Source organism: Pezoporus occidentalis, unplaced genomic scaffold (assembly GCF_034315485.1).
Source record: "Pezoporus occidentalis ecotype Australia unplaced genomic scaffold, CSIRO_AGI_Poc_V1 ctg218, whole genome shotgun sequence".
NCBI classification, from domain to species: Eukaryota; Metazoa; Chordata; class Aves; order Psittaciformes; family Psittacidae; genus Pezoporus; species Pezoporus occidentalis.
In genome coordinates this window covers 707,365-720,684 of record NW_026914051.1, presented here as the reverse complement: position 1 = coordinate 720,684, position 13,320 = coordinate 707,365, and the positions used below count along the sequence as shown (strand labels likewise).

The 13,320-nt window shown below is 37.8% G+C and overlaps 1 protein-coding gene across 2 annotated transcripts in view; it reads left to right on the top strand.

Moving 5' to 3' along the window:
* The window catches only part of LOC134164362 (versican core protein-like), a 105,561-nt gene extending 92,524 nt beyond the window's left edge, over positions 1 to 13,037 (top strand). For both annotated transcript variants that reach the window (XM_062619996.1, XM_062619995.1), the window contains exons 13-15: positions 9,904 to 10,048; positions 11,162 to 11,344; positions 11,815 to 13,037. In XM_062619996.1, the coding sequence (XP_062475980.1) occupies positions 9,904 to 10,048; positions 11,162 to 11,344; positions 11,815 to 11,945 (459 nt within the window). In that variant the 3' untranslated portion in view covers positions 11,946 to 13,037. The remainder of the gene's footprint in view (positions 1 to 9,903; positions 10,049 to 11,161; positions 11,345 to 11,814) is intronic.
* Positions 13,038 to 13,320: the final 283 nt, after the last annotated feature.

Below are 13,320 nucleotides of genomic sequence, written 5' to 3'. Positions count from 1 at the left end.
GTCTTTTCTCATCTACAATGTGTTCCTGCCCTCTCTCTCTTCTTTTTCTTCCCCCTCCCCTCTTTCTTTTTTTTTCTTTTTTTTCCTTTGATTTTTTCTGGTTTTGAAATAAATTATTTTTTAATGTTTCCTGTGGTTGGAAGAGGTGGATTCGTATTGATGGACCACACAAAAAACACTTTGGCAGCAGCAACAGTTACCTTTTTATATTAAAGGAAAAGAGCTGATTGCAGCTGTGTTAGTACAACATAAAAAGTGAATGCTTTTTCGGGAACCCTAGATCCTCACTTGTGGTGCAAGTTCAGTGAGAGCTAGAGATTAAGGGCCACTGCCACAAGCATGGACTGGGAATGCCAGCAACATCCAAGATTGCATGGACCAGTAGGAAGGGAATTTGTAAGCTGCAAAGTTTAGCATATCTGCCTAATCATTAACTTCAGATAATTTATCTTAAAGGTGAAGATAGTGAGAGCAGGTACTAAAGTGTGTTCAGAGAACTCACAGCATCCCGACATTTTTCATTACTTCCTGAAAATCATTATTCATTACTTCCTGAAAATCAAGCTAATTTCTGCTCAAGACCTTTCAAGTATGATTACAATGACAGATGCAAGAGGCAGAAGAAAATAATATAGCATTTGAAAGGGTATGTTTTGTTGGATCTCATTTTTTTTTTCTGTAGTTTCTGGGCCATTCCATTGGCATTTTGTGTGAGAAAGCATAAGTTTTCCTCTGATTTACAATCTACACAAGAATGAAAATGGATATATGTAAGACTTTGTTTACATTAATAAAAATTACAGAACCAAATTGTACTTACACTTTTCTTAGACTTTTCTCAGACTTTTCTCTTTGATAGTGAACAACTCTTTTAAAGATGAATCACAGAGAATTTTCATCCCATAATTATCATACAAAGTTTTAAGCAATAAAAGCAAGTACCTTTGGGAAATATCACAATGACACAGGAAAAGAAAGCAAAGCCTAAATCTTCACACAACTATGCTAAAAGAGGAATTTGTCTGTGCCTACTTGGGTCTTAGTATACATTCAATTTGATGTAACTCAGACTACAAAATAACAAAACTTACACTATCAGTAGAGACATTTAATAATTGGCTTGATCAAAGGAAGAGTGAGCAGAATGTGACATTTGAAAATATCTTAGGAAATTAAATTTAAATAATTCACTTAGTTCTGTGAATATTAGCTTTTCCAGCTGTAAAGTACACCCATCCAAATAGAAAAAATATGGTGCTGCTTTTGGCAGCTTCTCCATTGTATTTGGATTGCTGGTGTTAAGGACCCTTGTGAGGAGGCACAGCCGGTAAAGGAGACCTTTGGAGCTATTCATGTTATGGATTAAGCACATACAGCTACTTGGGGTTGTGCCTTGGGCCTCTGTCTCACAAGGGGAGTTATTCTTATCCTTTGGAAAATGCTGTTGATAATTAGTGCTTTGTAGGGCGGTGAGCTCACTCCCATTACATAAGATTAGTGCTGTAATAAGGAGCTGGCTAGTGTCTGTGGCCAGATTGTCTGTCACTTGGAGAATGCTACCAGCTAGGAAAGTAATGGGGCATATTGCCACTTTTAAAACTGTCAGAGACTCTATGTTAGTTTTAATTCTGTTCGGCATAGGAGCATTTATGCTTTGTGTTTTGCAATGCTAGACCTCAGGTTGTCACTGTTAGGTAGCTACATTAAAAAAAAAACAACAACAAAAAAAAAAAAATAACAAAACCAAGAGGAAAACAAAACAGAAGTTTAATGTTTAATTCTGGCAAAAAATAAAGCCCTCTCTTTTCAGGTATTTATTGATCAGTGAATCAGAATGCTTTAACTCGAGCAAATATGAAACTTCACCCCTCTCAGAAAGAGTAACTTTATTGAACACGAAAATCTTCAAAAGGCATGTAGTATTGTAGGGAAGGGGCCTGCCTCGGGAGGTTAAATAAAGCAAACAAACTAAAAAGTACTGTAGTCAGCTGCAAACAAAAAGCTCATTGTACCCATGTCCCACAGGATCCTTGGGGAAGGAGATTTTAAATTTACCAAACTTTTTGGTTTTGTGCTGCAGTCATTACAGCCTCTTTGTAAGATGCTCATTTGACCTGCATTTAAATGGAGAACTATATAACGTTATTAATGGCAGGTATGTTTTTAGTTCAGTATGTCTCAGGCAGTAAGGAGAGCCTCTTGGACAAAGTAGGGTTTTGTCTCATTTTTACCAGGAGGGTCAACAGTTACTTCAGAGCCTTGTTATGGTTGGCTCTGGGCTAAATCTCTTGGACAGCTTCAAACTTGTAGTAATTGTTGACATAAATGACAAAGTGCAGGATTTTCCCTTTTTCAGTGGCTCTCCTGGTAGTTGTGCACAAAAAGAGTAAGTCACACCCCAACACAATTTCCATCATGTTGATAATATGTAATTATATTAGTGCGATTTCCAAAGAACATGTACTATACCAACCAAAATTTAACACTCTACAATGCTTTGCTTCCACAGTAAAACACCTGGCCAATAGCAAGAGCATTTCACCAGCTTTTTGTCACTCATTTTTCAGTCTCTGTGCGACGGTGCTTTCTGACAGCCAAGAAAGCACTGCATAACTGCAGAATTTAACTGTACTGTGTGTGATGATGGAAGTTTTTATGCTAAGGAGAGTTGCTACAGAGCGGATACAAGTCAATGGAGTTGTGTCCACTGGCTTCAATTTGCTTTTAAAGAGTTAAAAGGCAAATTTTCTGAATAATTATTAAAACTGCTCGTAGTTAGTAGCTGGACTCAGAAGTGAGTAGACATTGCCATCTAGTGGGTGTTCCTTGCCATGCTTAGTGGTTTTACAGAAGTCATACTATGGTATTGTTTTAAATTAATGACAAAAAGTTAGTCATCTACTCCATAACACCATCAACTCCACCCAAATGTGGGATTGATACTGCTTTTATGTTTCAGCTCCATCAGCTGGCCTGTTTCACTTGTGTTGTTTGTGCTCCTTAAATTTCCTTCCCAGGTTTATTTTTCCTTAGATGTTACTGCTTATTCAATCTGCAATCAATCAGTGCTTGTGGATATTAATAGATATAAATCAGTTTATGTTATTCAGAGTCTTTTCTTTTTCTAACTATTGCATAGGAAATCAAAGAGTTTTTTGATAAATCCCACTGCTCTGTTACCAAAAAAACTCTTTCAAGTGAAATCTTTCACAAAGGTTGTTAGCAAAGGTCCTTCTGGGATTTTGTCTTCATCACAGTGTGCTGGGTGCCTGCCTCATCTAAATCCTGCCAGTTTCCCAAATCCCATGCAAATAAAGCTCAGATTAAGGGCTCAAGGGAAGCCATGATCCAAAAATTATCAGGCTCATGAGATGTGGGTTTTGTGTGTACTTCTACACATGTGTGCACTTTTACATAAGTTTGAAGATAGCAGTTGTCTTCAAACAGACTAGAATCTCTCACAGCAAAGATTTGCCAACACATTTAGCTTGGTCCCTCCTGACATGACAAGTTATTTTGTCATGTGTCTGTATGGTGCATGTGATCTACCCTATAGAGTTTAGGGCACCACATATGTCTTCAAAGCAAGATATGTGCTTAAGCACTCACTGAATGAAGTTTTCAACCTCATGAATGCTTTCGGTGAGTTCTGTCAGACTGCTGCCATTCATAAAATTAAACAGAAAAACCCTTTGAAGGGCTGGGGTGAAATTAAGTGAAGCAGAGCTTATGCTATACGGTAGTTTCTTGTCTTTCCCAAAGTATAAACATGTTTACATACTAGGTGAACATAATGGAAGTATTTCAGACATTGCCAAATCTTCACAGTAATGTCTCTGAGTTTTTTTGTACTGAAAGGAAATGCAATCCCTTTCAAACTTCCCATGAGTGTCTCATGTAACAGAATTGGTGCTGTATAACAGGATAAGCCACAAATCAGGGTTTTCTGAACTGATCCATATACTCACGGTAACTTTGTGCTGATCTTGTAGTTCAACCAACCTATAAAGCTAGGTAATTGCCAGGAAAATGAGATGTAATTTTTAGCTGAGCTATCTAATTATAACAGAACCTCCACATGAGGGTCTTCTTTAGGGGCTTTCCTTATAAAGATTCCTAAGAATTTGTCTCCTGTTGTGAAAAAATGCACTGCTATTCATATGGAGGATGTGAGGGGAAGGACAATAGCCAGTAAGCTTTGCAGTCATAGTTTCAGCTTGTTTAGTGATAATTAGCAGGCAAAAAGTGTTCCTTCACTTTAACATGAAATGGCACAGAGAGAATCCAGTCTGTCAGTCCCTACAGCTTTCCTTGGTTTTGGTCGTTTTCTTTTTACTTGCCTCATTAGTCTTGCATTAAGAAGCAATCAGACAGGAAAGCAGTCAGAACGAAAGAAAATAAAAATCACAGTGGAAATAGCGAGTGTCAAAAAATGACGAGACAGATTTGTACTTTAAGCTTATTTAAACATGCTAAAAACATGCTTCCTTTTCCCCAGAAGGAAACCCTTAACCCTGCAAATTAAATAGATGTATTTCTAGTAAATTATTTCCTGCCTTTAGTTAGGTACAAAACGTTATCGGCCTTCAGACAATAAGGCGGTCAAGCAGTAAAGGTTTGTTTGCATCAGTAGTTTATTTTGTTGTGCTTCATTAAACACAGTGCTTGTTGACTATTTTGGAAAGCCAAATCCAAGCAATTACCTCAGCCACTTGGTGTGCCTTTTGGAGATAAAGGAATGGCTGAAATTTCCAAATGATTTCGAAAGCCGAGACACAGCTTGGTGGTGCAAACTTCCGAAAGAGCTGAGCAGGTTACTCATTAAGAAGGAGTCCCTCAAATAAGGCTGCTTATCTGAAAATTAAAATAACAAATCTCCCACAAGGTAGGATCTTGTTCATGATGGGAAGGCCATGTTTATTCATTTTGACTGGCAACCATCTGAATGAGAAAAGCTAGGGACTAGCCAAAAAGGTTAGCTATTTTAGAGCTCTTGCTATAACCCTGACTTTCTTAGATTTAATTTATGTTCAGTGTCAGCCTGTCACCCAACTGCCAGATATTGGCTGTGAGTTAATTCAATGCCATGTAAGGAAATCCTCCCCCAAAATGTGAAACTTTATAAAATGCCCTCATGGGCTTTTGTAACCATCATATCCAAACTCCTCCAGTGAGACAAGAGAATAAATTGTCGGTGTTTTACAGGCTGTGAATCAGCCAGCCAAGTGCATTGTCTAGTGCCATGTAGGAAGCCTGAAGAACTGGGCCCTATCTCAGCTGCAGCTCCAACCCATGGACCATCCACTCTCTTTCTACAGGAAAATTTTCAGTGCTGTTTAGCAGAGAAAGCTAGAGCAAGTAAACCCAATGTGTCATGATGGGCTTTGGTTTAAACAAACAGACAAAAAAATGCACAACAAAAACTAACTAATTATTACAGTATAATTAAAGGCATAAAGAGCATAACAGGAGCTCCAGTTTTAAGCCTGAAATGGTGGGAAGACAGACTAGTGGTGTGTCTCTGAAAGAACCAAATGAATGTACAAAGACCAAAATCCTGCTCCCAAGGCTAGGTGCTGCAGTTACCTGATTACAAAGAAACCTGGTTTTTTTTTAACAAAACCCACCAAACTGGTGTCTTGCAATCTGGATGTTGAAAGTTGAGCAGAATATTTGGTGTAGTGGCGTCTACCTAAGCCTTTGGTGTGCCACTTCCAGCCTTCACTGCCCTGAACTACTTTGAACTTCCCTCCTCACAGCCACCTCAGAAAAGCACACTTCATAGCTAGAGGAGAAAAGTGTAGTGGGACATATCTCCTTTGAAGCACATTTTGACTCATGTACTTATTAGGATTATATGTCCTAAAACAGTCTAGAAATGCTTTGCATTTTAATCCAGGGGAAAACTTCACATGTGTCATGGTAAAGTTACTTTAAAATCAAAGGTAGCAATACTTTTTAGGTCTGTCTGTGTGATCACCTAGTGTAAGTATTTCCACTGAGGACTAAAATGGTCTTAGGAGCTTTTCTTTCATGTATTAACTTAGCATTTGAATCTGTCTAGGTTTTGAGAAATATAAATTGCATCTTATGAATGATACATCTGAGAGTACTGGTAAAGGTATTGACTGGAGCTGGGTTGTTGGCAAAACGGTATCTTGAGCTTTATCAATTCAAACACAGTGCTCCTTAATGCAGCTTCATTGGTCTGCTGGGACAATAACAGTTCACATGAAAACGTAACTTAGCAGCAGGGTGGCTGGAACAACATCAGAAGTTTTTGGCTTGTCTGTGAATATGGCTGATCTTTTTTGGATGCGATCTTAAAAACCAAACAAACTTAAACAGTACATGTTGCCAAGGAATTAAGTTATTTTTTCCCTTATTTTCGTAGAATATACTTTTCTAAAAGACAGTAACGAAATATGAGGATATTGAATGACATAGACACTTCGGAAAGGGCACCTTATTCAGGATATTTTAAGCAGTGTTTTCCTACGGAATAATTATGATCTGAGTATCTTAGATGCTTACTGCACTTATTGCAAGGGTAGGGGAGTCTTTACACTTAGCACACTTACTATGAGAGACTGTAAAGGATACCTTTGGAAACAAACACTACAAATCACTATGTGACTTAAGGTACTTGGTTCTTTCCCATTAATTTTTTGCTCATATAGACTTACTGGAGATAGTGCAGCCACCCCTGATTTACACTAGGGTAAGTGAAAACCAGAATCATGCTCATGGGTATGCAAAAATGTAATCCATAAGTGGAAAGCAAAATATTAGTTTATTTGTCCAGCAACTTACTCCACTCAAACTGTGAGAATTTTTTTGTATCATTATCTCATTATCAGTGGCTAAATAAGGAATTGAAAAACTACAGAGGAGCTGGGCGGAGACCTAAGAAAGCAATTCAGCAGTCTGGAACTTCCTCTGCTAAGCAATTCTGGCACTAAACCCAAGCAATATCAGAGTTATTCAGCCAAAATAAATCTGTGCAATGACGGCATCAGATGTGAGGTAACAGCAAGTCACGCTGGAGGATATCAGACATTCTTGAATAAACCACAGGGCCTAGATATAATCCTCTGCCATTACACAGCAGCCCTGCCAGCAAAGCAAACACAAATTTTGGAGTCATTATGGCAAGGCAAGTAAGAGCATATGGAGTCTAATATTTTGCTTAGGGCAGGAGCTGGCAAGCTGCTGAGCACCTTCAGCTCACACGCCCCCAACAGCCATTAAATATCCTTCATTCCCACACTGTGATCCGTGTGGAAGCAAACTGCTCTCTAGTATCATTTCCACCAGAAACAGCTGCAATGCTTATTGAAATCTTTCATTTGCTGTCAGAATGGTATTGATTAAACTTTTCTACCACTAGCTTTCTTTAATTTTTCTATGTGTCTTTACATCTGGGCATATTCTTGAAGGAGATTGGATTGCCTTATTTTAAGAAGCTACTGCCCATCATCTGAGCCATGTAACCAGCCATGCATTACACTCGTGACTGAGGTTAGCAAATCTTCTCAGCTGTGTTGGGCACTCAGAGGTGATCACTTCTTTCTGCTCACACCAGATCTGCAACACTTCAGACTTCCCCCACTTCCCTATGGGGCAACTTTTTTTTGCATCCTTAACCAGACCTGCTGTAAAAAGGTGCTAGACCCTTGGCTCAGATGCTATTCCAAAATACCCTTTTGGAAAAGGGGTCTTGGAGCACACTAAGTTACATTAGTACACTCCATGCATGGGCATATTCCTTCCTCCCGCTTTTCCTTCTCCCTGTCCCAGGAGATATGCACAGAGCTTGCTTTTCTTTTTTTGCATTACGTGTTGCAGGAAGCCTCCACACCACTGATCCCATTTGACTCACATGTTTGGTATTTGGCTACTGTGCTTGAGAAACTCAGACTCTCATTTATACGCTAATGTGATATGCTGAATTCTGGACTTGAGTAAATGAGTTAGTATGTATTGTAGCTTATGTTAGTATGTATGTTAGTATATATGTTATACTATAGTATGTTATATTATATGTTAGCATGTAATATAGGAATGCAGAGATTGAATTAATCTGGTTCCGCATAAAAAGGGGGATGTTTTATTAAAGGTAATAAATAGTGCAGAACAAATTTATTTAGACCATGATTGATAAATTGCTTGGATAATAAAAAACCAGTGATAGGTAAGTTGACACCTGGTAGGAAAAGGTTAAGTATTTAAGTCAGTTTTTTCATACTTTGATTCATTGTAAAGTAAATACTGCTTGTGGGGGGTATGTTAACTTTCTTTCTAAAATGTGTTTGCCCAAGCAGTGAATAGCGGTTATTTCATAAAGTTAAGAAAATAGAAAGTTAAACTTTTATGACATTTATATGTGCCAGCTCTAGATAGAAAGATGCAAGCACTGAGAAAAATATAAGCACTACAGAAACTGTGTCATTTTGACCATACAAGGGGCTAGCTGCCTGGTTAATGTCTGGCATTTATGTGAATTTTAGTTCTTTCAGATTCTATTTTTATCCTTCGTTAAATTCTTCTTGGATTGACACAACGGAAATCCCAAAGAAAATTGCTAAGGATTGTTTCCCAAATCCTCTCTTGCTTTTCTTTGCATAATGTTAAGCAAATCTCAAATTTCTGTGCTTCTTTTGGGATCAAGATGAAACAAAAAGTGGGACAAAGATTATTGCACATCTGCAAGGACAGTAGCCTATATGTCCGCTACCAAGGACCACTGCATAGATTTTCAGCCAGTGTGACTCTCTGTTTCTATTTTTCCTGTTTATTGATTAAAAAAATACTGAATCTTCCTTAATTTTCATTCAAAAGTGACACTGCAATGACAAGCTTAGCCATGCTTTAAAAAGTGTACTCTACAGTGGAATACATGTCTGTTTAACCAGTGCATGGAGCTGTACACAGCTTGTCAGCAGCTGGCATCCGCAGCTTTTGGTAGGGACATATCTTTAGGCAGATACAGGGCTGAAAGCTGCAGTGTTGTGGAGCTAAATAAGTACAGATCTTCATGTAGCCAGCTTGGATCTTGGTGAACAAACTGCCCAAATTGATATGCCAGATCTGTGGCCCAGCTGCAGTTCTAAGAAGCTATATATATATATATATATATATATGCTAAAGATAATTTTCAGGCATTTGAAAGTTCTTTTTATTATTATTCTTTTTTTCTGGTCATATACCAACAATCAGATTTCCACTTCTAAAATTAACTCACCAGTTTCTGGTTTTATTTATATACATCCATAGATGTCTGGAACTAGTTTTTCTACAGAGGGCAGAATTTGAGTCATCATTTCTAAAGCTGAAAGGCTGCTGTATATGCTCAGTCTGCCACCTAGGTCTTTTTAATGGAAATACCAATCTGCAATGATCTGGGGGCACATTCTGACACCTTTACTTACTTTACACCTAATTCTGCATGTCATCCTATTGAATGACTTCATTAAATGAGGTCAGAGAATAAATAATCTGAGTCTGAGAGCCTGTAATTTACCATTTGGTAGATGTGGGCTAACGAGGGTTATGTGCTGTTTACTGCATTTCCTGGCACTCCACTTCATGTAGGAAAGAATGTGTTTCAACACACTTAGGAACAGATTTTGCTGGCCATGAATTGTGTCACTTTGTTTTGTCCACCTGACATCAGTTTACAGTAAGTGAGAAGTTAGATCAGAATATTTTTTCCCATTGAGATAATCTGTTAATAAGAGTGGGAGGATGTTATAAATCTAGCTTTGCTTAGTTCATGCTTAACAGCCTGAATCAAACAATTGAGATTGCTCCTCACCAAAGGTAATGTGTGTTCTTCTGTAAAAAAGAATGTAAACACGCTCCAACACCTAGAATAACAGCTTTGGTCCTTTTTTTCTGCAGCAATATGAGAACTGGAGACCAAACCAGCCAGACAGTTTCTTTTCTGCTGGAGAAGACTGTGTTGTTATAATATGGCATGAGAATGGGCAGTGGAATGATGTACCATGCAATTATCACCTTACATATACCTGCAAGAAAGGAACAGGTACAAAGTTTCCAGTAACAAGGGTGTCATTCTTTAAATCCCAGTTTTACAAAGTTAAAATGAAAATTCTAGCTTATTTCTGGTGGTCAGTATAGTGAGCCCTCAACTGAGTTAGCCTCAGGAAGTTATCTTCTGTTCACACATTACATCTCTATCTAATCTGTTCTTGAGTCAGGCACAAAAGTGTACACAGTTGAAACTCTTGGTTAAAACCAGGCAAATTTCTTCTTAGGTACAGATCTCAGCTAAAGAAGCTTTCATGTACCTGGCAGGCCTGCTTTACTTCTATACCATGAATATATTACCAACTCTTCTTTCCTCGAATGGCATCATTGTAAAGCATTTGGGAAGCAGAGTATTGGTAGGCAGGCAGGCAGAGCAGCTGCTGACCACTTGTATGTGGTTAGCTTTTCAGCTTCAGTAATGCTGATCTTTGTCTTCCTCCTTTCCCAAACCACCTCGTTAATGGCACAGCTGGAATCTGGAAAGCTCCATTGGTTTATACACTGTCAGAGCTGATGCAGGAAACCTGGCTGACATCAGGAGCTACACAGAACAGTTTAGGAATTGCCTCTGTCTCTTCACAATGGGAAAGTAAGGAAGCAGCCAAAATCTTGTGCATGCTTCATTGTTCCCAATTACCATTTACAACATTTTGTTAACATGTTCTCTAAGCCTTGATGGATCCGTCAGTTCTAAGTGCTTTTTAAATAGTCTATTGTTGAGGAAGACATGAAAGCTATTGAAAAAGACTTTTCTTTTAAATGCCTGTACTAACTTCACTAGTTTTCAGGTTTTGCAGCTTTTCAGTGAAAATTACTTCTTTGTGTGACTATGCCAACATTTTTGGCTCAAATTTACATCAAAAATTTAAACCTAAAAGGCAATGGTAACCATACTATCTGCTGTTTTCCAATTTTCATCATTACTGTATTTGGTCTACAAGACTGGAGAACTACAGAAAAAAATGATCTTGCCATCCTTATTTGGCTGTGTCTCTTAGGAATCTGAGGCTCCTTGACATCCTCCCTTAGCCAGGGTTTAAAGGTCAGTACATATTCAGAAGTGCCTTTACAAACTGGTGTTTTGTGTTATGCCTTCTCTTCCTTTCAGTTGCTTGCGGTCAGCCTCCTGTTGTGGAAAATGCAAGGACCTTTGGGAAGATGAAACCCCGTTATGAGATCAACTCCCTTATTAGATATCACTGCAAAGATGGTTTCATCCAGCGTCATATTCCAACCATTCGGTGTCAAGGAAATGGAAGATGGGATATGCCTAAAATTACTTGCATGAATCGTGAGTTCTTTGAAAGCAAACCAGTGCTGGATCAGGCAACAGGCTAATTTAGGATTAATAAGTAACAAACATAATATTTTAAGAGAAGTGCAAATCTGGTACGACACTATGACAGCAGCACTGCTCACTCTAGCTATAGGAAAAAACATAGAGCCTTGAAAAGTAATGGAAAATGTTCCTTTTCTGTTTTTACGGAAACCACTGAGATTTTTTTTTAAAGTAAACAACGCTTTTACAAAACACCTGAAACCAAAGGTTCCTAATAACACTAGCAATTCTTTTTGCAACCTTGGTCTAACTAAGTGTGAGAGATGTTTCTCCTATCTGTAATGTGATGGGAGTATCAGTTAATCATTTGTTAACCCTCTAATTAATCCATAATAAATGGAACCATAATGTGAAGTGTAGCCAGCTCTGAGTCATTAAAGAATTTTAAATTAATTTCCCTTTTTCCCTCCTTCTTATGGCAGCATCTACGTACCAAAGGACTTATTCTAAGAAATACTACTATAAACATTCTTCATCAGGAAAAGGAACATTGTCAAATTCATCAAAGCACTATCATCGCTGGTTCCGGACGTGGCAGGACTCAAGGCGCTGAGAGCGAAATGGTGAATGGGGATCCTCCACCATTTCAGCCAAAGTCATAACTTTCTGTGCCTTTTTCTATCACTTATTAGGAGTATTATCAAATTGTTTTGAAACTATGGACTGCGGTATTCACAATGCATTTTGCAAAAACATGGTGTTTATCAGAAAATTAAAAAATAAAAAAAAAAGGAGAAGTGCTTATGGGGATAAAAGGAAACCATTTCCAGCCTATAAAGATAATAGTTTTCTATATACCATCAGTGTGGATCATTTTATGATATATACCAGCCTTCTGCAATATTTAAACAGCTCGATTTTAGCACCAATGAAAATGTAAATAAGATGATTTTAATGTGTTTGATTGTGTGTTGGTTTTAAAATCTTGTATATAAAATGAAAAGTCACACTAATTTCAGGCATATTTATGGTTAGAAGGGCCTCAGAGGTCTTCAGTCATTTATGACATTGTTTTTATGTTGTTTACCTAGGCTGGAAATGGTTGAAATAACTTCACTGACTGAAATTTGTTGTTATCAGGTGAAGATAAACACACAAGTGACATGATTTTTTTTTTTTTTTTTTTTAAATGGGAACTGTGCCGATTCCCATCCAAGGTACAGTTTGTGTCCATGTGATGCAAAGTTTAGGTAGAGCACATAGAAGTGGTATGAAGCATGAAATAGGGACTGCAATGTGGAACATTTTTTTCCTGCTCTCCGTTCCAGCTTCAACATTCATGAGAAAGGACTGCATGGAGGAGTTGTGTATGACAAAGCGGGCCTGTAAAAAATCCAAGTGCTAATACATTAACTTTACCAAACACGGCCACTTTTTTAAAAAGAAAGAAAAAAATGGGGAAAAAAGAAAATTAGAAATTACTTTCACGACATTAACCACAAGGTCTATATCACAGGTCTCTGTATTCTATAATGGAGATAGACCTGGTGTTTGGGGGATTTTTTTTTTTGTAAAAACAAACAAAAATCAAAAAAGTAAATAATTTTGTATATATAACCATTTTTAATCTTTTTATAAAGTAATGAATGTTTGTGTATGAATGCTGCAGCTGTGAAGCGTACATAAATAAATGAAGTAAGCCATACTGATTTAATTTATTGGATGTTTTTTTACCCATGCAAAGAAGATTCAAAGAGCTCACTAGTGCAGTATTGGCCCATGAGCTCCAGTTTTGGAACTATCTTTCAGTTCAACTGCTGTTTCCCTGGAGAGCAAAATTCCTGCTAAACAGGATCATTTGTTTGCAGTTGGATGGGTGAAAACTTGTGTGACCCACAGAAGAATCAGAATCTTGGCTTTCTAGAAAGATGTGTGTGCACAAACAGATTATAGGTTTTAGCTGGTGCAGTGTGTACGTAGGACTTCTC